The following is a 27,429-nucleotide window of genomic DNA, read 5'->3' on the forward strand; positions in this document are numbered from 1 at the left end:
TGTTGAGAAGATGTCGTATGTATACCTCGTTCTTGCGCTTCACGTAGAGGGCCCGCAGCACGTCGATCGCTGCGTCGTAGGTGTCACACTCCGAGAAGAGCCTAAATACACTGGGCGAGACATGGTTTACAAGTGCGGCCAATTTGTCGGCTCCCTCTTCAATGATGGTCAGATAGTGTGAGAAGGAACGGAACCAATGGGACCACTTCATTTCCGAGTCAGTACCGTTAGGGTCTGCATCAAACCTCTCCGGCTTGAAGATCTTGTCAATAGTCGGTTGAGGGAGCCGAAGGAATCAAGTGAAATAAATTGAAATGAATGCGAGGGAAAAATCTTCGGAGTGTCGGCTTTATTTCACTTGATTGAAGCTGATTCTACATTCACATAAAGGAATACGAGTGCAGCGAGGAATACATGTGCAGCAAGGAATAAACGTGCAGTCGATCACCGCAAAATAAATCAGCAATTAGTCAGCATAAGCACGGAGTCCGGTATACTCTCAATTCTCACCATTCAACGAGCACCAAGTGAACCACCGCCGTAAATGACAATCCCCCGGGGACAATCCCACCGACCGCGAAGTTTTATCTTTCTCGTGTGCGAGCCGCGCGACATGTGATCACGCGTCACATCCTTTAATTCATCACATATACACCGCACAGCCTTTAATATTCGCAACATAGAAATCAAACCGATCGTGTTTATACACCGCACAGCGTTTAATATTCACAACAAAGAAATCAAACCCGATCGTGTTTATACACCGCACAGCATTTAATATTCACAACATAGAAATCAAACCCAATGGTGTTTATACATCGCACAGCGTTTAATATTCGCATCATAGAAATCAAACCCGATCGTGTTTATACACTGCACAGCGTTTAATATTCACAACATAGAAATCAAACCCAATCGTGTTTATACACCGCACAGCGTTTAATATTCGCAACATACAAATCAAACCCGATCGTGTTTATACACCGCACATCGTTTAATATTCGCAACATACAAATCAAACCCGATCGATTTTCTACACCGCACAGCGTTTAATATTCGCAACATAGAAATCAAACCCGATCGTCTTTATACACCGCACATCGTTTATTATTCGCCAAATATAAATCAAACCCGATCGTGTTTATACACCGCACAGCGTTTAATATTCGCAAAATAGAAATCAAACCCGACCGTGTTTATACACCGCACAGCACTTAATAATGACCGTAGTGAGATTCATACTCAACGCGTGCAAATTAGAGAATAGTAAACAACAACAACAACAACAACAACACAATACCCTTGCAATTTGGAATCCATGTCGTCGGCTATGACGCTTTTGCTTCCAGTTTTTGTCATGGGGATTGATGTGTCCCGGGAGATAAAGGCATCGTCGGAGACATGAAAGACCCAAATATCAGACATGGTGGGTATTTCCTCCACTGATTTTAAGAAAGATATCTCCCGCATCATCAAAAAATAATTTTTATTCGTGATTTACATTATTTGATCGCTGATCCCGAATCCAGGCCGAAGTGATGTAAAAATGTTAAACTGTAACAATACAAATGGTTTTTATAACTATGGTTATAACAATAATGAACAAAGAAAATGTTAATAAAATATGACTTGCAGATGATTATTATATTATCATACGGTATAATATATATCCATTAATTTTTGCATAGGCCCATACACTATAAATAAAGGTTGCTCGACAGATGACCAAATCGACTTCCTGATCGATGGAAGTCAGTCGGAACCGATCATGGTCGTAAGTCGACGACTACCTGTATGTACAATAAAATATGACTTGTGTTCATCATGCATTAAAAAGACGTTTGTTGATGTGAATAGGGCCTATGATAAGTGTGTCGAATGCATGTCATAAGTCGGAAACCGGGAAGTCGGAAGTCATTGTCTTGAATTAACTGTAGTATTAATTTCTCATTCTCTTGCAAATTCCGTTGGCCCCATGTCAATCGGCTGAACTTGAAAAATTAACATTATGAAATGAGGTGATGACATCATAATTCGGAAACCGGAAGTCGGCAGTGCAATTATTTTACATCGGGACACTCCCAGGTTCATGTTCTGTCAGCATGTGAAGTTTGGTGAGGATCAATCCAGTACTTTTCGCATGCATAGTTCACAGAGAAACACACAGACACACTTTCAACTTTATATATATGTATATATATATATATATATATATATATATATATATATATATATATATATATATATATATATATATATATATATATATATATATATATATATAATAATGGTGGGTGGTTACACCTACTATTGGTCTGGTCGCTCTGATGGTTACCATACCCAAGGAGTTGCTGTAGCTGTGTCCAATAAGCTGACCCCAATGATAATTGAGGTAAAACCAGTCAACGAGCGTATTATGAGATTAAGGATTCGTCACTCCTTAGGTGTCATTTCCCTGGTCTCTGTTTATGCTCCGACTGAGACGAGTGATCTCACCGTGAAGGATGCATTCGACGCCACACTCGAGTCTGTGGTTGATCAGTGCCCCAGACGAGATACACTTCTAGTCTTGGGGGATTTCAATGCATCGACTGGAACTGATAGGGATGGTTATGAGGTGTGTGTTGGTCCCCATGGGTCAGGAACTATGAACCAGAATAGTTCTAAGTTCCTTGACTTTGCAAGAAGTCATGGACTTAGGGTGGCTGGTTCATGGTTTAAGCGCCCACAAGCTCATCGCTGGACTTGGTATTCCAACGCTGGCGGTGTGGTAAAGGAGATTGACCATGTCCTCAATGACGGTCGTTGGAGGATGATCCAGAACTGCAGGGTCTACCGGAGTGCTCAGTTCCTCAATACTGACCACAGGCTTGTTGTAGCAACTCTAAAGCTGCACCTTAAATCCTGGAGAATGGTACCATCCCAGCCTCGGCTGGATGTTGCCAAGCTCAGGGATGAGAGAGTAGCTGAGGAGTTTGCGAACAGGCTGAGTGGACACTTTGGGGGTCTGGGTGCTTTGGGGGGTCCTGAAGAGTTGTGGAGCGCCTTCAAGACCACCGTCCTTGATGTTGCCGGTGGATGCCTTTGAGCTCACCGCAGGGCAAATAAGAATTTTGTCTCTCAAGGGACACTGGATACCATTGACCAGAGTTGCAGGGCCAGGCTGAATGGCAGAGCTGAGCTGTTCAGGGAGCTGAGGCGTACAACTGTACATGCACTGAGGGCGGACAAGGAGGCCTATGTGCGAGGAATCTGTGAAGGGGTAGAGCATCACCTGTGGACAGGTGATTCTCGTCCCGCTTACAGGGGAATTTGCGCATTACGTTCATCCAAGCCCATCCCTCGGAGCACTGCAGTTCGAGCAGAGAGTGGTAGGCTCTTGACAGAGGAGTCTGAAGTGAAGGCCCGCTGGGCCGGTTACTTTTAGCGGTTGTACCAGGCTGATCCCCCAGCTGTCGATTTGGACGTCAACGGTGTTACAATCCCTGTTGCTGACCCTCAAATCAACTGTGGTCCACCTTCGCTTGTGGAAACATGGGCTGCGGTGAACCAGTTGAAATGGGCAAAAGCTCCAGGGATCTGTGGCATCCATGCTGAACTTCTCAAGGCTGGTGGAAATGCTGCACTCGTGTCGTTGCATGCAGTTTTGTGCTCTGCCTGGAACACAGGCATCATCCCAACTGACTGGAAGAGGGGCCTTGTTGTCCCTCTCTGGAAAGGGAAGGGTGATCGCCAAGACTGCATCAATTACCGAGGGGTGACGCTGCTCTCAGTGCCGGGCAAGGTCTTTGCTCGGATAATTCTTGATAGGGTTCGCCACCATCTGCTTGAGCACCAGCGTCCAGAGCAGTCAGGCTTTACACCAAAGAGGTCAACGATTGACCGTATCCTTGCACTTCGTGTCCTCACCGAACGCAGACGAGAGTTTCTGCAGGGGCTGCTTGCAGCCTATGTTGATCTTTGTAAAGTGTTCAATTCAGTGAATTGGGATGTCCTCTGGAGGATTCTTGGTCTTCGTGGGGTGCCACCAAAACTGATCGATCTGATGTCTGAACTCTACTCTGGTACTGAGAGTGCTGTGAAGTGTGGTTGTACCATCTCTGACTTATTTCCAGTTGTTACTGGAGTTCGCCAGGGATGTGTACTTGCCCCAACACTTTTCAGCACTTGTATGGACTGGATTTTAGGGAGGATGTCGGAGAGATCAAGTTGCGGTGCATCGTTTGGCAATGTCAAGATCTCGGACCTTGATTTTGCAGATGATGCAATCATCTTTGCGGAGACTTTAGACATCCTCTTGGGGGCCCTCGAGGTGCTGAATGAGGAGTCGGAGCCGTTGGGATTACGGGTTTCTTGGGTCAAAATTAAGATCCAGGCTTTCGGTGACATCTTGGATGCTGCTGTCCTGTCTGTGTCTGTTTGTGGTGAGGATGTTGAGGTCGTGGAGAGATTCACTTACCTTGGCAGTGATATTCATGTCTCTGCTGGCTGCGAGTCAGAGGTCAATAGACGTCTGGGTCGGGCCTGGGGAGTCATGGATTCACTGGATCATGGGGTGTGGCGCTGCCGGTACCTGTGCGGGAGGACGAAAGTCCGAGTCTTCAGGTCCTTGGTACTTCCAGTCTTGCTCTATGGGTGCGAGACTTGGACTCTGACCAAGGATCTGAGAGGGAGACTTAATCCCTTTGGTACCAGTTCTCTTCGGAGAATCCTTGGCTATCGCTGGTCGGATTTTGTGTCCAATGAGCGGTTGCTGAGAGAGACTCGGATGAGATTTGTTACCTGCATAGTTCGTGAGCATCAGTTGCTGCTGTATGGACATGTGGCTCGTTTTCCTGATGCTGATCCTGCTCACCAGATTCTCTTATCAAGGGAGTCTCATGAGTGGAGGAGGCCAGTGGGCCGACCACGTGCCTCATGGTTGCAGCAGGTTGACCATCATCTCAAGGAGATGGGGATGTGCCTGGCACTGCCTGGGGGATGGCCAGACGGAGGCCCCTGGAGTACCGGCGGAAAGTGGACGCAGCGACGCGCTGTTCTGGCACATGCTCCCATACTTGACCTGATATATATATATATATATATATATATATATATATATATATATATATATATATATATATATATATATATATATATATATATATATATATATATATATATATATATATATATATATATATATATATATATATATATATATATACAGTAGACTAGGCATAAGTCGGCAGCGTGTAACTCGTCACTTCACCTTAGTCGGCAGCGTCAAAAAGTCCCGAATTTATCTCATGTTAAGTCCCTATGAATAAAGGGTCATCCCTCTGTAAGTCATCATCTCTAAGTCGTCACTTCATCGAAGTTGTCAGATGTTGTCTGTTCCCACTTAATGGAAACTCAAGTAAATTACCACTCCTAACTCGTCACATGGAACTGCTGCCTCGTGAGAATCCCGATTTCATGGAATCATGATGCTCGCTCATTCATTTACACCGCCAGCGATAGGCTATTTATAACTGTGTACACACGTTGATCGCACTGCAGGCAGGACAATGGCGACTAAGCTTAAGCTTACAACTAAAACCTACCAAGAAAAATACGACATTATCCAGTTTTGCGAGGCAAACCCACTGATGAAGCAAACAGCCATAGCTGAGAAGTTGGACATCAAACGGCAGACATTGAACGATATCTTGAAGAATAAGGGCACGATGTTTGGGCAAGTGGAGAAGATCGCGAGGCCGGTGCGAAGTGTGCAATCCGTGAGATGTGTGTCCTTTGAAGATGTCGATGACTCGCTCATCATCTGCTTTCGGCAAATGTCGGCTCAGCCAATATTCGGTTGGACGGTGAAATGTTGCTGCTGAAGGCACCTAAATTCGCTGCAGACCTCGGGCATGATGATGCCGATACCTTGCCGATGCACTGGATAGACAGATTCAAAGTGAGGTGGGGAATCGGCAAGGTCAAGAAGTGCGCGAATCAAGCAGCGTGGATTCGGCAGTGGTGCACGACTGGGAGGATGTCAAATTGAAAGACATCTTGGAAAGGTATCAGCCTCGGGACATGTACAATGCCGATGAGACTGGGCTTTTCTGGCAGATGCTGCCAGAAAAGTCTCTGGGGTTCGTTGGTCCATCCCATCATGGTGATAAGCAGGCGAAGTTGTTGTCTTACAGTTGTTCATTATCTTTACTTTTGATAAACTGATTCATGAATTCCATCTTTGCTTGATCACATTCCAACTCACCAATGAACCCCCACCTATGCCCCGAGGATTGTATTTTCCTTTTGGTACAATAGCCGGCTCTCACACATACGTGTGCAGGCCACGCGCGACTTCATCCTTCACCCCACAGTCATCATGAATGTTCGCATATGCGTAAGTCGTCACATTTCTAAGTCGTCACTCTTTTCTCAGTCCAGATGGTGACGACTTACGCCTAGTCTACTATATATTTATATATATATATATATATATATATATATATATATATATATATATATATATATATATATATATATATATATATATATATATATATATGGATTACCACACTCTATGAGAGTGAACTCCATGATAGGTCAGTGAACAGATCAAGTGAACGGATGAAAATTGACGATTTATGTGACGCTGACATTTAGTTCTGTTGACCTCAAAAACAACAGACTTCGAGATTTTGAATAACTCGACCAGCTGGTTATATTTTCTGAACCTCAGAATAAAAATGAGTCCTGCATGCAATTGACATGCATACAGACAAAGAGACAGATAAGAAAGATGTCATGCATTGCATGATACTTGCAAAATCCAACCATACAACAGCTGCCATGGAAACAGAAATTTGGTAATTATGAAAATTTCATTTTTAAGTGTTTTACATTATTGAATGTCTGGAATAACTAATGTGGTTGATACATTTTGTAAATGCGCTCTAAAAAGCTCCATCTCCTTTAGAGGCACCTCACAGCTTTGTGTTGACAACCCAAGAATTAATATAGTTGTTTGATGCCGAACCTCCACATGGCAAAATTTCTTTTCCATAACATGTCAAGGCTCACAGAGGAGCGAGAACATACAATCGATCAGGACATTACAGAACAAAAGGAACAGGAGATAAAAGGGGGGAAACACACCAACAGCAGGGTTGAGAGGCAAAATAGAGGGAAACAAAGATAACTATGGGAATGTCGGGAAGAATGAGGGCTTGGGGAAGACAAGGGGTGAACAAGATGTATACAGCCACAAACTAGCAGAAGTGAAAACTGGAAACTTAAAAATAGATGGGCTTGGGGAGGGTTAATGGGTGCAGAAAATATCATTGTTGTGGATGGAGGATGATACAAGATGGTGATAGACAGTCGTGTTGAAGTGCTGGAAAGAAGAATGAGACTGGACAGACTGAGGATGTTGGTGCCACAGGACGAAAAAGAGAGAAAAAAATTGGTGGAGGTGAGCAGTGATTCTGGATTTTGTGAGTTTCACCAGAATGGGGTTATTGGTAGACCACGTATGCACTTTGGAAACCTTGGGTTGGGGAGGGGGTGGTAAACAGAGCACAGGAAGTGCAGAGGTGCACAAACAGAAAGGAGTTTGTAGAACAGAGAGAGACCACCAAACTGGCTGCGTTGTCAGAGCTATCATACCATAAAAGGGAAAGCATACTCCATGAAGCTGCAGATGCAGGTCTTTGAGGTTGATAAAAGTTTTGATTTACCAAGAAAAGACTTTTTTTTTTTTGTATACCTTGGTCGAGGCTCGTATGAGAGCTAACACACAACTCACAGCAAGGAGGCATGAGACAGGAGGGGCGGGAGTGGAAGGGACAAAACAGTGGGGAACAGACACATTAGGTGAACTGTGGAAGGGAGAGGGATGGGGATGGGACGGGGAACATGGCGAAGAGAAGATGGACATTTCAGGGACTTTCGGGAAGGAAAGCAGGAGAATTGAAGGAAGTGGGCTTGGGTGGATTATCGGGGGTAGAAAAGATCGAGGATTTGGATGGGGGAAGATAAGAGGTGGTGGTGAACAGCTGTTTTGAAAGCCTGGAGGGAAGAATGGGAAAGAATAGAGTGAGGAAGTTTATTCCAAAGGCGGGAAAAAAGAGGAATGAAAGAGTGAAGATGAGCAGTGATTCGTGAGTTTGGTGGTTTTACCAGAAGGGGGTTGTTGGCGGACCTTGAGCGCCCTGTGGAAATGTGGTGGGGACAAATCGCAGAGAGAGCAGGGGGAGCAAGGCTGGAGAGGAGTCGGTAGAAGACAGAAAGACCACTGACCAACCTGCGGTGATTGAGTGAGAGGCCCAAAGACTCAGCTTCAATGCGGGAGATGCCGATGATCTTAAATGCCCTGGTTTTGACAGCGTGAAGCCGAGAAAGGTGGGAGGCAGGAGCACCAGCCCAGAGGGGAGAGCAGTACTCCATCAGGCTACGGACAAAAGCTTTGGAAGTGGTCAGGAGCTCAAGAGGGCTGAGGAAGGACTTTGCAGGATGGAGGATTCCCAGTCGGCGACTGGCTTTTGAGGCGAGGTTGGAAATGTGACTTTCCCAGGAAAGGTCATGGCAGATAGTGAGACCTAGAAGCTTGAAAGAAAAGACTTCTTCCAGAGGATTGTTGAGAAAGTGGATGGGGGGGGGGTTGTAAACGGTCCTTTCGAAGAGACAGAGTGAGAGTGTGAGATTTGTCTGGATTGAAAGACATGTTCCACGTGTTGGACCAGTTTGTGATTTTATCCAGATCTGCAGTGAGCGAAGAAGCTGCTGCTTGTCGGTCTGAGGGATGACAGATGGTACGGCAGAGGGTGGAGTCATCGGCAAAGAGAAATAGAGGATTTTCCAGAGAGTCCGAGAGATCATTGATGAAAACCAGAAAAAGAACAGGGCCCAGAACGCTACCTTTAGGAACTCCAGCCTGCACAGGAAGAGGGGATGAAAGAACTCCATTTAGGGCCACACGTTGACTGCGACAGGAGAGGAAGTCTGCGAGCCATGAGTGGAGATGGCCTTGTATACCATGGGAAGAGAGTTTGGTGAGTAGGGCAGGGTGCCAGACTGTGTGAAAAGCACGTGATATGTCCAGGGATACGGCTCGGATTTCCTGTCTGGCATTGAGGACCTCCATCCATTGATGGGAGAGCAGAAGCAGTATATCCAGGGTAGAGTGACCTGGTCTGAACCCAAATTGATGATTGGAAATCAAGCCATTGGAGAAGAGGAAGGATTTCATGTCTGAAGCGATGATGGATTCCATCACCTTGCTGATGATTGGGAGAAGGCTGATTGGTCTGTAGTTACAGGAATCTGTTTTTGCACATTTTTTATGCAGGGCAGTGATGTTAGCAGATTTCCAAGCAGATGGCAGATGACCTTGGGCAAATGAGAGGGTGAATATAACAGAGAGAGGGTGAGCGAGAGCAGAAGAGCAGGCTTTGAGGACACGTGGGCTGATGCCGTCTGGACCGGTTGCAGAATCTGACTCGAGGTTTGAAAGCAAGCTCTCCACCTTGTCAGGAGAAAAGGACACAGAGTCCACGGACAGTTGGGTGCGACTGGGTAAAGTGGGTAGAGATAGTGATTGGTTTAGGACACAAGATTTAGCTGCAAACACCGAGTTTAGACATTCAGCTTTATCACATGTGGAATCAGCAGTGCGGGCATTTGAGGTAAGGGAGGGGATGGAGGGGGAACATAGACCAGAAACAGATTTGATTAAATGCCACCAGGATTTTGAGGAGGGAGAGACGTTTGAGAGTTCAGACTTGAGATGAGAAAGATGTTGTTTTCTGGCTCTCCTGAGGGTAGATACACACTTGTTCCGAGCTTTGTGGAAAGAACTGAGATTGCCCTCAGTTAGGTTTACTTTCCATGAGGCAAAGGCAAGTTGTTTCAGGACAACTGCCTCGCCACAAGCTTCAGTAAACCAAGGGCAGGAGGAAGGGTAAGACAACTGAACACGAGAGGGGATAAATCTGTGCATGAGGGAGAGCAAGTTTCTTTGAAAGAATTCCCAGGATGAGTTGATGTTTGAGAAAGTAGTGATAGGAGACCAGTCTGTAAGTTTGATGACTGCTCGGAGACCCTGCCAGTCGGCTTGAGTGAAATGCCAGACTCGACGGCGGCGAGGTGGTTCTCTGATAACAGCCAGAGAGATGTCGACTTTGACAAGGACATGGTCAGAAGAACCAATTGGAGCGAAGGAAGAACAGCAGATATTGTCAGGGAAATTTGTCAAAATCAGATCCAGAAGAGATGGAGTACCATTGGTTGAGATCCGGGTCGGGAAGTTGACCGATTGAGTCAGTCCCAATGAGTCGCAGAAAGCTTTTGCTGAGGTGCCATGGCAGGTGAGAGAGGTACCCACACCTAGCCAACTGGCGTGATGACAATTGAAGTCACCACATAAGAGGAAGAAAGAGTTTGGATGAGAAGATAGAAGATGGTCCATGTTTTCGGATAGTGAGGTGTAGATGGAGTCATCACTGTTCGGTGGACGGTACAGTTCACATATAAACATGAGGTGGGAGTGGAGGGAAGCTGAAGCCAGAGGTATTCCTGGGGGTGTGGTGGAGTGAGAGCAGTGCATGGAGAGTGAGGAATAGAGTCTTTGATGAAGAGAGCAACACCTCCACCAGGACGAGGCTCAGTTCTGTCATATCGTAAGAGGGAGTAACCAGGGAGAGATACTTGGGAGTCAGACACGTCTTGGGAGAGGAAAGTTTCTGTTAGGCAGATAATGTCTGGTTTGTCAGTGGCAACCTGTATGGAAAGATCTGAAAGGTTTGAGCGAAGGCCCCAGATATTTGAGGTCCACACTTTTAATGAAGAGGTAGGGGAGGAGGCTTTGGGTGCAGGAGGTGGAGGGGGAGGGGGAGGGTAGGACAAGGGATGAGGGGGGCAGGTAAGGAGGGTTGCTGAAGGAGTGTGGGGTATTGCAGAATAGCGAGGGGAGGGGGCCAAATGAGGAGGAGAAAAGGCTCTGTGGTGCTGGGGGAGAGGGGGGACAAGAGACAAGGAATAAGGAAGTTGAGGATTTGAGGAGGTGGAGTGAAGAGATGGAGGCGAAAGGGCAGTGGAGGGAGGCAAGTTGGTGGATGAGAGGGGGGGCAACTTTGAGAAGGAAGAGTGAGGGGGATGAAAGATGGGAGAAAGGTGAGGGGGGAATTTTTGTGAGAGGTGAGAGGGAGGATTGGAGGGAGAAGAGTGGGATGGTTGCTTTGAGAGTGAGAGTGAGGGGTGAGGGGGTGAGTTGGCACTGAAGTTGGAAAAAAAGAATGGTTGATGGAAAGCGAGCATCCATGGCAAACTCTGGTTTTTAAAAGTTTTAGGTCAGAGATGCGATTTAACACAATTCTTGATGGATGCAATGAAGGCGAATTCAGAGCATGGAGAGAAGAAGCGCTGTAATAGTTGGATTTTTTTAGGCAAGGAATGAAGGAGAGGTCGAAATGAGAGCAGTCTGTTAAAATAGCAGAAGAGTAGTGCTATGCATTGTGAAACAGTAAAGAGTACCACATGTGTGAGAGACGAAGATGAAGCATTATAAGATCGTTTTTGTTGTTAAAAATAATGTATGAGAGAGTTCAACAGATTAGGTCATGGAAGTGTAAAAAAAAATCGAGGAAGAAGACGAGAAGAAGTTAAGAGGAAGAAGAAGAAGCAGAATCGGGAGAAGGTGAGCGTGTTGTTGTTGTTGTTGGGTATATGTATATATATATATATATATATATATATATATATATATATATATATATATATATATATATATATATATATATATTGTTGTTGTTGTTAATAATAATGTATGAGAGAGTTCAACAGATTAGGTCATGGAAGTGTAAAAAAAAAAATCGAGGAAGAAGACGAGGAGGAAGTTTAGAGGAATAAAAAGAAGCAGAATCGGGAGAAGGTGAGCGTGTTGTTGTTGTTGTTGTTGTTGTTGTTGTTGTTGTTGTTGTTGTTGTTGTTGTTGTTGTTGTTGTTGTTGTTGTTGTTGTAGTTGTTGTTGTAGTTGTTGTTGTTGGTTATTTTTAATTTTTTTATGAGATAAGAAAGAGATTAGTTGGGAGAATGGGGGATGTTTGGAAAGTGGGGAGGATCAAAATTGAAGGTGATGGGAAGGATAGAAATTGAAGGTTATGGGGAGAAAAAACAAACAAACAAAAAAAAAAAACGATCGAACACCGAGTGGAACCAGTAGGCCTCAAGCCTAGGCTTCGGCCTCAAGCACCAGGTAAGAACGACAAAAATACTCACAAAATAGCACGATTTTTGAAACAAAACCGAACTAGGAACACACAGTAACATGTAGGTGAGAAAATTAAACAGTTAAAACGGGACAAATAACAACCGGAAACTTAACTTTGAGAACGTCAGCAGGGAGCCCCGATGGAGACCTCTCGCTGCTCCAAAACCGGAACCGGAAGTCGAATGACTGGACTTTGTACAATGGAGGATGCCCACTCGGCCCCCGGCTTTGGAGGCCAACCTACTGTATACATGTGGTTTGCCCAAGAAAGATCATACCTGGTTGTGAGGCACAAATGTTTGAATGACTGGACTTCTCAAGAGGATTTTTCATAAAGCAGGTGGGAGATTTTGTCAGATGGTACTTTCAGATACAGTGAGAGTGTGAGATTCTTCAGAATTGAAAGACATATTCCAAGTGCTTGACCAGCTCATGATTTATCTTAAGGTCTACAGAGAAGAAAGAGGCTGCTGCCTGCCTCACTGAATGTCAGGGATGTTATGGCAGAGGATGGAGCAAAGAGATAAAGACGATTTTTCGGAGTCATAGAGATCATTGATGAAGACAAAGAATGTATTGGGGACCAGTACACTTCATGGGCACTCTGGCTTTAACAGAGAGAGGAAATGAGTGAATGATATTGAGAGCCACCCTTGGGCCAAGTCAGTACCATAACTCAAGAGTGGAGGTGGCCTTGGATACCTTGGCAGAGAGTTTGGAGAGTTGGGGGGATGCCAAATGTTTGGAAAGCTATGTACTTTTCTCTCTCTCTCTCTCTCTCTCTCTCTCTCTCTCTCTCTCTCTCTCTCTCTCTCTCTCTCTCTCTCTCTCTCTCTCTCTCTCTCTCTCTGAAGGTGTGAGGTACAAAGAAGTGCATTGTTGAAATTATAGGGAGAGAGTATATGGCACAGCAATTTGGTATACACATGAAGGGAATATACGATGAGGAAAATAAGTGAGAGAGGAAGGGAGGAAACACTGACAACAAAAGTAAAAGGAGGAGGAGGGGATAGGATTCATAGGAAGGGTTAATAAAAGTAATAAAGATCATGGGGAAGGAAGAAGAGATGCAAGGTTCGGATTTACAGCGAAGGTGTGTGTGTGTGTGTGTGTGTGTGTGTGTGTGTGTGTGTGTGTGTGTGTGTGTGTGTGTGTGTGTGTGTGTGTGTTGGGGGGGGTGGGGGGTGGGGAGGGATTGGGTGGAGAGCATTTGTGTGGTGAGTTTTAACTAAGCCTCAGCTTTAAATTAATATCAGCAACAAACAAACACAAAGAATAAATTATCTGACGTTTTTAGAATATGTGTTCAAATTAAATAAAGAGCACGGAATCTGAATGAAAAAACAACTCGAGAGTAGCAAAAACATTTTCACGCACGGAGTCTTGATGAAAGGACATGGAAAGGTTATTTTAACCCCTATTTTACGTTTCTGAGCACAATCTATATTTTTAAGCATAGGCCCACAATTTCGCTGAATGTCGATATTCCCAAATGGTGAGAGTGTGAGTGGCAAATTTACATGGTCAAGATGGCATAAACCATCATAGTATTTTATCCGAGTACTGCTGAATTGAAGGTTGCTGGAAGTGCATGCAAGGCGATTTGTTCTTTACAGTGTTCAAGCATATCATGAAAATGAAATAAAATAAAGGTTTTGAAGGCACTCAAAAACTAGAAGGGCATTCTTCGACATAACAACATCGCCAGATATGCTCTTCCCACATTATTACATCATTGTACAAACTTTCACCAAGCTTGATTTAAATCCCTGAACCCAGATTCAAATTATTAAATAATTCTGGCTGCCAGACCATGTGTCTGATCAGGTTGAAAATTTTAAACTTTTATTCCCCATGACTATGATATCATAATTGTGGTGTCTCACATGGATAATGAAACGATTCAAGAGAAATAATATTTTTAAAGATTTTCGTTCAATCCAATATGGCTGCCAGACCATGTAACCTTTTCATTATTCATGAACACCAACGTATCCTCAAGGCTTGGGGAACATTTGAGTGAAGTTTCCGCTCGATCTATCAAGCTGTCCTGGAGAAAGAGATTTTTAAACGTTTATTATTCAAAAAATCATAGCTGCCAAACTATGTGACAGAGGATGTCGGGTGGAAAATATTTCGTTCAACATGGACAGGCGAACATACCTCTAAATCTTCGGCTCGATCTGGTCAGCCGTTTCAGAGAAAAAGATTTTTGAAGGTTTTTATGTTAAAAACAATATGGCTGCCAAACTACTTGACTGATGACATCATCAAGATTTTTCCCTTACATAATGTAGATTGAGATGACCCTAAAAATTGTTCAAACTGAGTGGATAAAGCATTCAACATATGCATTTATGACATCATGAGGAAGCCACCTATGACATCATAAAAATAAATCACACTTGTTTCAGATGGGGAGTACTTCACATGTGCCAAGTCTCAATTTTATTCCACTGAGTGGTTTTGGAGACACAGAGGTCCAAAGTTTTTCCTGTTTCCCAACATGGCTGCCACACCACATGCCCTATGACATCGTAATTATCATTCTGACATGAGCAGTTACACCTATGGTGAAAATTTTGTGTCAATCTGATAGGTCGTTGCAGAGAAAACAGAAAATTAGCATGCACAAAAGTACGGATATGATGTTTTTGGGTTGTATGTATGTACATGCGTAAGTTTGGATGGACGGATAACCCAAAAACGTAATGCCTCCAGTGACTTCATCAGCGGAGGCATAAAAACTTAAACAAACCAGTAAATTGGAGATTTACCATCGTCAATGCACCATCTTTTACACCACCTTATTTCACACATTGAATTAATTTTTCATGCCTTTTGTTTGTGTCCTTTCTGACATCCCAAAATAGTATGTTTCCTGTTGGAATTATTTTCAAATTTATTTGACTGCCAGAGAGGAAGACACACGAAAACAATTACCTAAACAATGTGTGCATCAAGGAAGAGATTCCATACATTTTTACAATTCAGAGCCAAATGATTGCTAAACTCCACGTTTAAATTCCGATTGATGTTCTGATATGTGTAATACAATCTTCAAAATATAAAATTCAATTGATTTTAAGTTGTTATTCGATCAAAGACTGATATCTGTTGTAAAAAACTGACAAAATAACTGACAGACAGAGTGAACCTATTGCTCAATGTCACTTTGTGCAACGTACATGGTGACAAAAGATTCAATAAGGACTCTTGTTTTTTTTTCCAAAGTGATCAAACAAATTCCAATTTAATGTAACTGCTTCATTCAAACTATTCACAACAGGATACAGAAATATGCTAATTATTATTAATTTGTTGTTCAATTACAATGTCTTGGGGTATTATTTGCAAATGTAAATAATAATATTGTATTGGTCTGAAGATGATTGTCAGAAATGATTCTCACTCTTCATTCTCTGCATACCTGGATAAAAAAGCCAGTCCAACACGTGGAACATGTCTTTCAAGCCTGACAAATCTCACAATCTCACTGTATCTCTCCAAAAGGACCATCTGAAACCACTCCCCCCATACCATCTAATTTCTCAACAATCCTCTTGAAAAAGTCCTTTCATTCAAGCTTCTGGATCTCGCGATTTGCCATCATCTTTCCTGGGAAAGCCACATTTCCAAGCTGGCCTCCAAACCCAGTCGCTGACTGAGCATCCTCCGGCATGAAAAGTCATTCCTTGGCACAACTGAGCTCCTGACCACAGGCAAAGCATTCATCCACAGCCCGATGGAGTACTGCTCTCTTGTCTGGAGTGGTGCTCCTGCTTCACCATTGTGTGCCTCATTATGTGGAAACCACGGCATTTAGGATTACTGGTATCTCCCGCGATGAGGCTGAATATTTGGGTCTCTCACTCTCTCACTACAGGCAAGTCGGTTGTCTTTTCCTTCTTGTCCTGTCTCCACTCCAGCCTCACCCCAACCTGCTTTGTCTACTATCTGTTTCCCCCATATTTCCGCAGGGCGCCTTAGGTCTGCCGCAACCCACTTCCCGTAAAACTACCAAAACCAAGAATCACTGCTCATCTTCACTCTCTCATTCCTCTTTTTCCCCGCCTTTGGAACAAACTCCCACACTCTCTTCAATCCCACTCTTCCCTGCATGTCTTCAAAACAGCTTATCTCTTATCTTCAAAACAGCTTATCACCACCATCTCTTTTCTTCCCCCATCCAAAACCATGATCTTTTCCACCCCAGCTAATCAACACCAAACCCACCTCCTTCACATTCACTGCTTTCCTTCTGGAAAGTCCCTGTAGTGTTTATCTTGTTTAGCCCGTGCACCCTGCCCCATCCCTCTCACTTCCATAAATCTGTTTTTTTTCTCATATCTCTGTTCTCCATGGTTGTTTGCATCCCTCTCCTGTCCTTCTTGTCTCCTGCTCCCCTTGGTGTACATTTTTTGTGTGTTAGCTTTTATACGAGCCTTGGCAGTGGATGCAAAAAAAAGTACCTGCGGTGTGTGAAAAATCTCCAACAGATGATCAATCGCCACTGTTTGTGAAGAGCTCAACGCAGTCACCACGACTTGGTAAAAACAAGGATCCACATTTTCTGAAATTGGCTCGATGTAGTTTAGTGAATTTTCAATTGATTTTTGCATTCGGAAACAATTGTCATGGATGACGTAACCAAGAGTGATGTTGGAAAGTAACATTTGACTTTTATTGATTTCATTTATTGCAAAGATCATGCACATGGCCCATTGAAATCCCCATTGATAAAACCTAAAATAAAAAGCCAAATAAAATGAGGTTTCCTACGCAGTGCTCCTCAAGCCGATCAAGCTGCAAACACAAATTTAGAATTGTAATTTTGTTTTGTTTCAGGTCTATCGTTGTTGGTCAGAAGTGAGGACAACAATCCTCTTGAACTTGAAAAATTAACGTTACAAAATCAGCTGATGACGTCATAATTCGGAAACCGGAAGTCGGAATACAATTATTTTACATCGAGACACTCCCGGGTACATGTTATGTCAGCATGTGAAGTTTGGTGAGGATCAGTCCAGTACTTTTCGCGCGCAGAGTTCACAGACAAACACACACACAGACAGACACACTTTCAACTTTTTTATATAGAATATATATGTATATATATATATATATATATATATATATATATATATATATATATATATATATATATATATATATATATATATATATATATATATATATATATATGTATATATATATATATATATATATATGTATATATATATATATATATATATATATATATATATATATATATATATATGTATATATATATATATATATATATATATATATATATATATATATATATGTATATATATATATATATATATATATACATATATATACATATATATATATATATATATATATATATATATATATATATATATATATATATACATATATATATATATATATATATATATATATATATATATATATATATATATATATATATATATATATATATATATATATATATATATATATATATATATATATATATATATATATATATATATATATACATATATATATATATATACATATATATATATATATATATATATATATATATATATATATATATATATATATATATATACATATATATATATATATATATATATATATATATATATACATATATATATATATATATATATATATATATATATATATACATATATATATATATATATATATATATATATATATATATATATATATATATATATATATATATATATATATATATATATATATATATATATATATATATATATACATATATATATATATATATATATATATATATACATATATATACATATATATACATATATATACATATATATACATATATATACATATATATACATATATATACATATATATATATATATATATATATATATATATATATATATATATATATATATATATATATATATATATATATATATGGAGGCTGGTGTTGGCGCAGTGGTTAGGGCAGCGGCTTGGGATCCAAAAGTTCCTGAGTTCAAGCCCCGTTGGGCCACTGAATTAATACACCAGGGGGTTGACTCAGCCTGTCATCCTTCCGAGGTCGGCGAAATGAGTACCAGTATACTGGGCCGGTGTATACCCCGGTTAAAATAGGTGTATCATATCCCTGTGTCGTAAGAGGTGACCAGGGTTGCGTCAGGAAGGGAATCCGGCGTAAAACATGTGCCAAATCACGATGCGGATCATACGGATGATCATACGGTGTGTATGTATATATATATATATATATATATATATATATATATATATATATATATATATATATATATATATATATATATATATATATATATATATATATATATATATATATATATACATATACACACAGTAAAATCCCGCTTTCTGAACACCCCGCATATGAACGCGTTTTTGGCCAGTCCCGAATTTTTAGGTAGGAAATCCTGTACATAGTGCCCCCGATAATCTGAACACCCTGCATATGAACATGCTTTTTACCAGTCCCAAACCAGTTTTTACCCCACACTGTGAACGCTACTCCAACCTTTGAAGGCATCAGTGCAAAACATGGCCACGTTCAGCCGTGACTGCATGGCAAACGTCATACAAACAAACGCCGTTGCTAAAGGCCCAGTCACACCTTGACGTTTTAGCCAGGTTATGCCGATTTTTGGAAAATTTGTCTGAAATGCTGGTACACGTTGAATACGTTATGGGTAAGTTTTGATAACATTGAGAGCACGCTGAAAAACAGTGCCAGATGTCGTTGTACGCTGGCTTTAAACGTTGTACTTTTCGGTTGTCCTCAAATTTTCCATGCTTGAAATTTTAAGACTTATGCCAGCGAATGACTCACACGTTCCGCATAATGCTGGCCATAAGTTGTAGGCACGTCACGCTATCGTTGACACACGTTGACACACATTACTTGTAAGTTACTCATAAGTCGATACATGTCGAGGTAATGTTTAGCGTTCCGGAAACTTATATCTAACCTATGAGTAACGTGTTGTACTCACGTTACGCGATTGTTGACACACATCGACACATGTTACTTGTAAGGTGGTCATAAGTCGAAACACATCAAGGTAATGGTTAGCATCAGTGTTACAGACTCCCTGGTTTTATTTTATTTTTTTTTTCTTCCTTCCTTCGGTATGATGGTGATTTTGACACTTCGATTTCTAGTGCGGTTATAATATAATATAATTAATAGGCTGCCGCTCAATGATTTAAATCATAACCACACTGAACACTGAACATCGTCATACAGAATAAAAAAAATCCGGGAGTCTGGAACATTGACGCTAACCATTACCTTGATGTGTTTCGACTTATGAGTACCATTCAAGTAACGTGTGTCGATGTGTGGCAATGATCGCATATCGTGCGTACAACTTGTTCCCCTCGCATGCGGAGCATGTGTCATACGCCAAGTACGTCGTAAAATTTTCAACATGTTTAAAATTACAAGACGTACTCCACTTAATACGACATATGATAGCGTACTTTAGCGTTCTATTCACGCATACCAAACTTACCCATACCGTATTCGACGTGCGCCAGCGTTTTAGACGCACTTTACAGAGGTCGGCAAATGCTGGCAAGATAGCCAAAGTGTGACAGCGATGTTGACACTTCCATTTCTGCGGCGGTTATGATTTGAATCGTTGTGCGGCAGCCTTTTAATAGGCTACGCCACGTCATCGTCGGCGATGCGTGCAGCGCGCTATGCCTAAGTTAGACTATCGTTGGGCATAGGTTGTGAAGGCCGACAACAGGTTCAGCATTCGTTGGTTTAAGTTATCTATAACACAACGAAACGTTCTGTGTCCATTACTAATGCGTTATGCATAAGACCAAGTCGCTATGAATACGTCCGAATCTTAAAAAAAAAACATCAAAAGTTCAACGTAAGCCAGCGTTTTACATACATTTTAATAAGTTGCCATTGCTGGCTAAAACGTCAAGGTGTGACTGGGCCTTAATTACCACCCATCGCGCAGTTTGTTTTACTGGACGCAATTGCGTGGATAGAAAATGCAGTGGGGTGTGAAGAGATACAGTGACTTAATTAGAACCTGTTTCTAAATTAATCAATGTTACTCAACCAATAAGCGTCAAGAATTACAATTTCGTCCAATCAGCAGAGGCCTCCCCATGAGGGAGGGGCACAAGAAGGCCCTGCGCACCTCCCTTTCCATCAATCTTCACTTGCTATTGAAGTTCACGCAGTACGATACACCAAAATGCCGAAAACGCATCACGATCTGCCGTTGGAAGATAAAGTCCGCCTGGTAAAGGAAGCGGAATCCAAGTCGCAACGCAAACATGCTGCTGATTTCAGAATTTCGCTGGCCGCAGTGAACGGTATTTTACGTCGTAAAGAGTCGATATTGAAGCAATTCAAAGACGGGCCCTATATTCGCGAAGTCGACGAAAAGGAGGCAGTTTCGTAGACATTGACAAACGCGTGCACACATAGTTCCATGTTGCTCGTTCAAAGAGGATCCCTGTCAGCGGACCTATGGTAAAAGCGAAGGCCTTAGAAATCGCAACTGCCATTGGTGAGGTGGATTTCAAGGCATCCAACGGCTGGCTTGCGCGATTTCAAGCTCGAAACAAGATCTCGGCACGTGCAGTTAGCGGCGAGAGTGGTGGCGTTGATCAGACGACAGTAGAGGAGTGGAAAACGCGTCTGCCACAGCTATGCGACGGTTTCAAGCCACAAGCCATTTTTAATGCCGATGAGACTGGCCTCTTCTTCCACGCTCTACCCAGAAGGTCGCTGGTGGGAAAAGGGGACTCCTGTCATGGTATAAAGTCACCAAAGGATCGAAAAACGCTGCTGTTGTGCGCTGGTATGACTGGTGAGAAACTTAAACCATTCGCCATCGGCAACGCAGTGAAACCACGTTGCTTTCGTAACATCAAAGTCGATTCCCTCCCTGTGTCGTGGACAGCAAACAATTGAGCATGGATGACCTCGGCGTTGTTCGTTGAATGGATGAAAGTGCTGGACAAGAAGATGCGAAACCAACGGCAGAGGATTCTTCTCTTCCTAGACAATGCGCCGTCTCATCCAATGGGTGTGACGCTGACAAACATGACCGTAAAGTTCCTGCCTCCAGACGTTACGTCGGTCTTGCAGCCCCTTGACCAAGGCATGATAAGCAACCTGAAGCGTCTTTTCAAACAACGGCTGCTCCGGCACGTGCTGTCGAAGATCGATACTGCTTCAAACGTAAACGAAATCTTGAAGAGCATCAACGTTCTCCATGCTGTTCAGTGGAGCAGCAATGCATGGGATAAAGTCCAGCCGACGACGATTAGCAAGTGCTTCGTCAAGTGCGGCTTCCCTTCCGAGTCACCTGATAGTGACTGGGACACTGACGATGACCTCAGCCTGCGTGAGCTCTTTTCGCGTGGTGCAGAGATTGGTGTATGCGACGGCATAACCCCCGAGGAATACGTTCGGTGCGACGATTCGGTGTGCGTTCATGACTGCGAGGACGACGACTGGGAAAACGATTTAATGCGGAAAGACGATGACGAAGAGAATGTGGACAAAGAGAATGGGGATGAAGAGGAAGTGGAAGACATGCAGGTGACGGTACAAGATGGACTCAGTTGTGTGCAAAGGCTTAAAACTCTCTTTCTGAATCAAGGATGGGCAGAGTTGCTCGCTCCTTTGGAAAGAATCGAACATTCAGTTCTAGTTCATGTCTTGGAGAATGCCAAATCGAAACCAAAGAGTTTTATAACATCTTGGCTTAGAGACAAGTAATTGTATAAATTTCAAATTTTGATTCTCGTGCTGTCAATTTTGCGTTGCATTTTTGATCTTATCAATTTTCTTTCTTTCCGTGGCAAATAATTTGAATAATTGTATTATTACTACTGTATTATTAGATGTGTATGTATTGATTAAACGACTTTTGTGATCTATCGAATACAGATGATACGTTCATGGTCGGTTGATACCCTAATCCCCGATAATGTGAACACCCCGCATATGAACGGATTTTCGTCCAGTCACAGAAGTGTTCCGAATAGCGGGGTTTTGCTGTGTGTGGAAAAAAAAAAAAAAAAAATATATATATAGATATATATATATATATATATATATATATATATATATATATATATATATATATATATATATATATATATATATATATATATATATATATATATATATATATATATATATATATATATATATATATATAAAAATATATATATTCTTCTACTTTCAGTTGCTCTCGTTAGGGGTTGCCATATCAATACCTATATCTATATGTATGTATGTATGTATCTATATGTATCTACATCAATATGTTTTCACAAGAACATCAAAAAGATATAGTGATGCTAAACCAGAAGAGGATTGTGGTATTATATTGTGGCATCAGAATGAAGTGCCATTCTTCATTGTTATTCCTCTTCTTCATTCTTCATTATTCATCAGTAACTATCCACAACAAAAGTAAAATGTCAAAAGATATCGTGCTGGTAATCCATAAAAGGATTGTGGTGTCGTATTGTGGCATCGTAATGTGTTGTCTTTCCTACCTTGAATCGTTTTATTTGGGGTATGGGGGGGTTTAATCTCTCTCTGCTTTTATATTTAAATATTATCTTTTCTTCTTTCGAGAATATTTTAAGTAAAAAAAGCTCAATGTTTTGTAATTTTTGTTCTTTTGGTATGGATTAAATCCATCAATGTTATTCAACTTGGCTTATGGTACATTGTTTGACCCCAACTCTGCCCCCCTCTCCTCAATTTTGTTCAGTCCACTTTGTTGGTTACCATACATGCAAAACAATGTGGTTATCAATGAATAAAATAATAATAACATGCTTAATGTAATATATATTTTGTCATTTTGGAATGGATTAAATCCATCATTGTTATTAAATTGTTTTAATAATCGTTTCAGTTGATTTTGGCGATGTTTTGGATACGTTTCGCTTTTGGAATGGTTCTGCCCAGTGTCCATTTTCCGCCTTCACATAATCCTGGCCTGATTTTGTTGAGTCCACATTTACGTTTGATATACTTTCCTGATAAAACGATGAACATTGTGTACATTTTTAATTTTGGGTTGCGTGCACGAGCTGAAACAAAGTAACTTCCTCGCGTTGGAAACACCATGATGGTTTCAACAGTTATTGAGGTAGGTCTGTCTCCACTTTTACATTGTTTTGGGAGTGAAAGAATAATAATAATAATAAGATGTAAAAATTAGCGTTTTCTCGATATCCCAATGTGGTACTTTAGCGATTATTCTGACATCTTTTTAAGTCTTGTTCATTCAGAAAATGCTCAAAAATAAAAGTTACGTCTTTTAAATGCTTATGACTTTCCTCTGTGGTTGTTTTTCATATATTATCGTGTACACATTTGAATGTGCAGCCATTTTTCCCATGTCACCCCTATATTTGGAGTGGAACAGTACTCCATGATAATGAACAAAAATTAACAATAATTTATATTCCTTTTCATTCTTGGTTTTTCCACCGACTTACTGATAATCTCTCGTAATCATGTTCCAAAGAAGGTTAAGGCCCAGTAACACCTTGACGTTGTAGCCAACGTATGCCGATTTTTGAATTTTTTTTCTAAAACGCTGGCACACATTGAATACGTTATTGGTAAGTTTTGATAACATTGAGAGCACGCTGAAAAACACTGCCATACGTCGTTGTACGCTGGCTTTAAACGTTGTACTTTTCGGTTGTCCTCAAATTTTTGCATGCTTGAAATTTCACGACGTATGCCGGCGTATGACTCACACGTTCTGCTACGCTGGCCACAAGTTGTATGCACGGTCTGCGATCATTGACAGATGTCAACACATGCTACTTGTAAGTTAATCATAAGTTGAGACACGCCGAGGTAATGTTTAGCTTACCCGAAACTTATGTCTAACCTATTATTAACGTGTTGTTGGCACGTTACGCGATCGTTGCCACACGTCGACAGACGTTACTTTTAAGTTACTCATAGGCTGAAAGACATCGGTATAATGGATCGTCCTTGCGTCAGCGTCCACGGCCATGGCCAGGACACTTATTTGCAGCATTCTTCAAACTTTTCTTCGGCATGACGAGGATGTTCACACTTCGATGTCTAGCTTGGCTATGATTCCAATTTTCCATCGGCAGCGTCTATTTAAAATAGTCGAGTTTGAGCGTTTTAACACGTTCAGAAGAAACGCTTCAAATTTCCAGACCCCAGCGTCAAAAAACAAAGGCGAGTGACAGCATTTTAAATCGTTCATTGTAAACAATGAAAATAGTTGAGTGGTACCGTTTAAAAGTCGTTGAGTGTAAAAAAAATCCAATTGTTGAGCACAAGCGTCTACTTTCAATAGTGGAGTTTGAGCAATTTAGCACGTTCAATAGAAACGATTAAAATTTCCGAGTGCCAGCGTCAAAAAACAAAGGTGAGTGACAGCAATTTAAATCGTTCATTGTAAACAATGATTATAGCTGAGTGGTACCGTTTAAAAGTCGTTTAGTGTAAAAAAAAAATCCAATTGTTGAGCGCAAGCGTCTACTTTCAATAGTGGAGATGCAGCCATTTAAATCGTTGAGTGGCAACATATGAATAGCAAACCCCACGTCACCGGCAAAGATAAACTGCCGCACGATATGGATAAGTTAGGCTATCGTTGGGCATAGTTTGTGAACGTCAGCTACACGATAATTATTCGTTGGTATACCATATCTATAAGTTATCGAAGCGCTCTATGCACATTATTAGTTCATTGTGCATTTGTCCAACCCGTTATGAATAGACCTAAATTGTAAAAACAAGCCATAGGTCATTGTTGAAAAAGCCCCATAAAAAATTATCCGCGAAGAACTTCGAACAATGGTGCAAAGATGTCTCCTACCCGTGGACACGCGGACGAAAGGAGGATCCATCATAACCCACACCCTCCCCCTCACACTCACCTACTACTGCCAACATGAACAAACTAATACTGATACTGATACTGATACTGTTACTGCTGACATGGACATCGACTCAAAAAGGACTGGAAAACACTGTTGGGTTCCCCTTTTATGAACACCATTTTTATATACCAATTCCCAAAATCGCTGGGAACACGTCTTTATATGGCAGTTGTAAGTTAGAAACACGTTCATTTATTTTTTTTGTTGACCGGAAGACGTCATTGGAATACGTCTACATACGTCAATGTGTGTTGGGACTACGTAAAGAATTGGTTCAAAGCACGTCAAACATAAGTTAGAAATAAGTTTCGCGTAAAAAAGACATTACCGCGACGTGTTTCGACTTATGAGTAGCTTATAAGTAGCCTTTGTGGACGTGTGTAAGCGTCCACATATCGTGTGTACAACTTATCCCCATCGCATGCGGAACGTGTGTCATACGCCAAGTCCGTCGTAAAATTTTGAACATGTTTAAAATTTCTTGACGTACTCTACTTACTACGACGTATGATAGCGTACTTTAGCATTCTACTCATGTGTACCAAACTTACTCATACCGTATTTGACGTGCCCCAACGTTTTAGACACATTTTTCTTAGGTCGGCATACGCTGGCAAGATCGACAAGGTGGGACTGCGATGTTGACACTTCCATTTCTACGGCAGTTATGATTCGAATCGTTGTGCGTCAGCCTTTTAATAGGCTACGTCACGACATCGTCGGCGTTGCGTGCAACGCGCTATGCCTAAGTTAGACTATAGTTGGGCATAGGTTGTGTAGGCCAACAACAGGTTCAGCATTCGTTGGTATAAGTTATCTATAACACAACGAAACGTTCTGTGTCCGTTACTAATGCGTTATACATAAGACCAAGTCGCTATGAATACGTCCGAATCTTTGAAAAAAAAACATCAAAAGTTCAACGTAAGCCAACGTTTTACATAAAATTTAATATGTTGCCATCGCTGGCTAAAACGTAAAGGTGTGACTGGGCCTTTAGTATAATATATTAAATCAAAATAATGCCTGCAGATGCCTTTCCCTCCTTTGTGTTCCATTTAATTTAAAATGGAAACACATCTTGTATTTTTGACAACTTGAAAGATAAACAAAATTATACTTCATATAATTAGTGAAGTATCGGTTTGTGGTCTGTGTGTGTGAGTTTGTATGTGTTTTGTAGGTTTGTTGGTTTATTATTTATTACCTAGTGAAACACTGATCAGAATTATTTGAAAACTGATGGTAGCAAAAAAAAAAGTGGGTAAAAAATACTAATGTTTCAGTGTGTGTGTGTGTGTGTGTGTGTGTGTGTGTGTGTGTGTGTGTGTGTGTGTGTGTGTGTGTGTGTGTGTGTGTGTGTGTGTGTGTGTGTGTGATGGGACCAAATTCTCTCGATTGAAATTTATGTCGTGTGATTAACCAAGTGTTACAAATCATGATAAAATGTGTTTGAGATATGTCAGTGAAGGAAATAACCCGTCAGTAATAATGGTTTCTTTACTCAAACTTTAAATAGAAAAAATACACCTTACCGTAAGCATTGAACATCTCCAGGAGGTTCTCTGTAGGAATGTTCAGGTGTTGCCATTGTTCCATGAATTGGAAAAAGTCCACCAATCATGATATCTCCATGTTGTGCGATCCCATATCGTTCAACATGAGTCCGAGGCATGCACGTCCTACTGTTCACAAATGGTACAAACAGACACAGCACGAATATGAAACATTGTATGATGAATGAAGTACCTTCATAGACAATCATACTGAACCGTTGAACACAGACGTCACTTTCAGATAACAATATGTTCTCTCTTCAATGAATATTGTAAAATGTTTGACTCCAAAGCTGTGCCAACCTTTATACTGGCTGTTTTTAACTGAGTTTCAACTCCCGATTGAATTGCCTTGTTATTTATCTCGGCAATGTTCAATATCAATTAAACAATCACCACCTGAATTAGCAGATCCCAAAATACCAAAACATTGAAATAATCACCTTACTCTCTTGACTAATTACCTGTGTGAGAAAGATGCAATGTTGTGGGATGATTTGTTATCATTAATCTTTGACGATGATTCAGATATCAATATTGTGCATACATTATTTTAAAAAATTAATGTGATTACCTCCACCATTGATGGTTCTCCTCTCAGTCTGTTTATTTGTTTGTCTATGTGCA

General features: G+C 41.2%; 1 protein-coding gene across 1 annotated transcript in view; it reads right to left on the reverse strand.

Annotated features, from left to right (window-relative positions):
- LOC147035711 (extracellular calcium-sensing receptor-like) overlaps positions 1–27,199 on the reverse strand; it is a 56,756-nt gene extending 29,557 nt beyond the window's left edge. The window contains exons 1-2 of the mRNA XM_085869174.1: positions 26,782–27,199; positions 16,717–16,990 (exon numbers count right to left, since the gene is read on the reverse strand). Coding sequence (XP_085725300.1) covers positions 16,717–16,990; positions 26,782–27,011 — 504 coding nt within the window. The 5' untranslated portion in view covers positions 27,012–27,199. The remainder of the gene's footprint in view (positions 1–16,716; positions 16,991–26,781) is intronic.
- Positions 27,200–27,429: the final 230 nt, after the last annotated feature.

This window comes from Eptatretus burgeri, chromosome 1, assembly GCF_056783735.1.
Source record: "Eptatretus burgeri isolate ZD-2024b chromosome 1, Ebu_testis_v1, whole genome shotgun sequence".
NCBI lineage: Eukaryota > Metazoa > Chordata > Myxini > Myxiniformes > Myxinidae > Eptatretus > Eptatretus burgeri.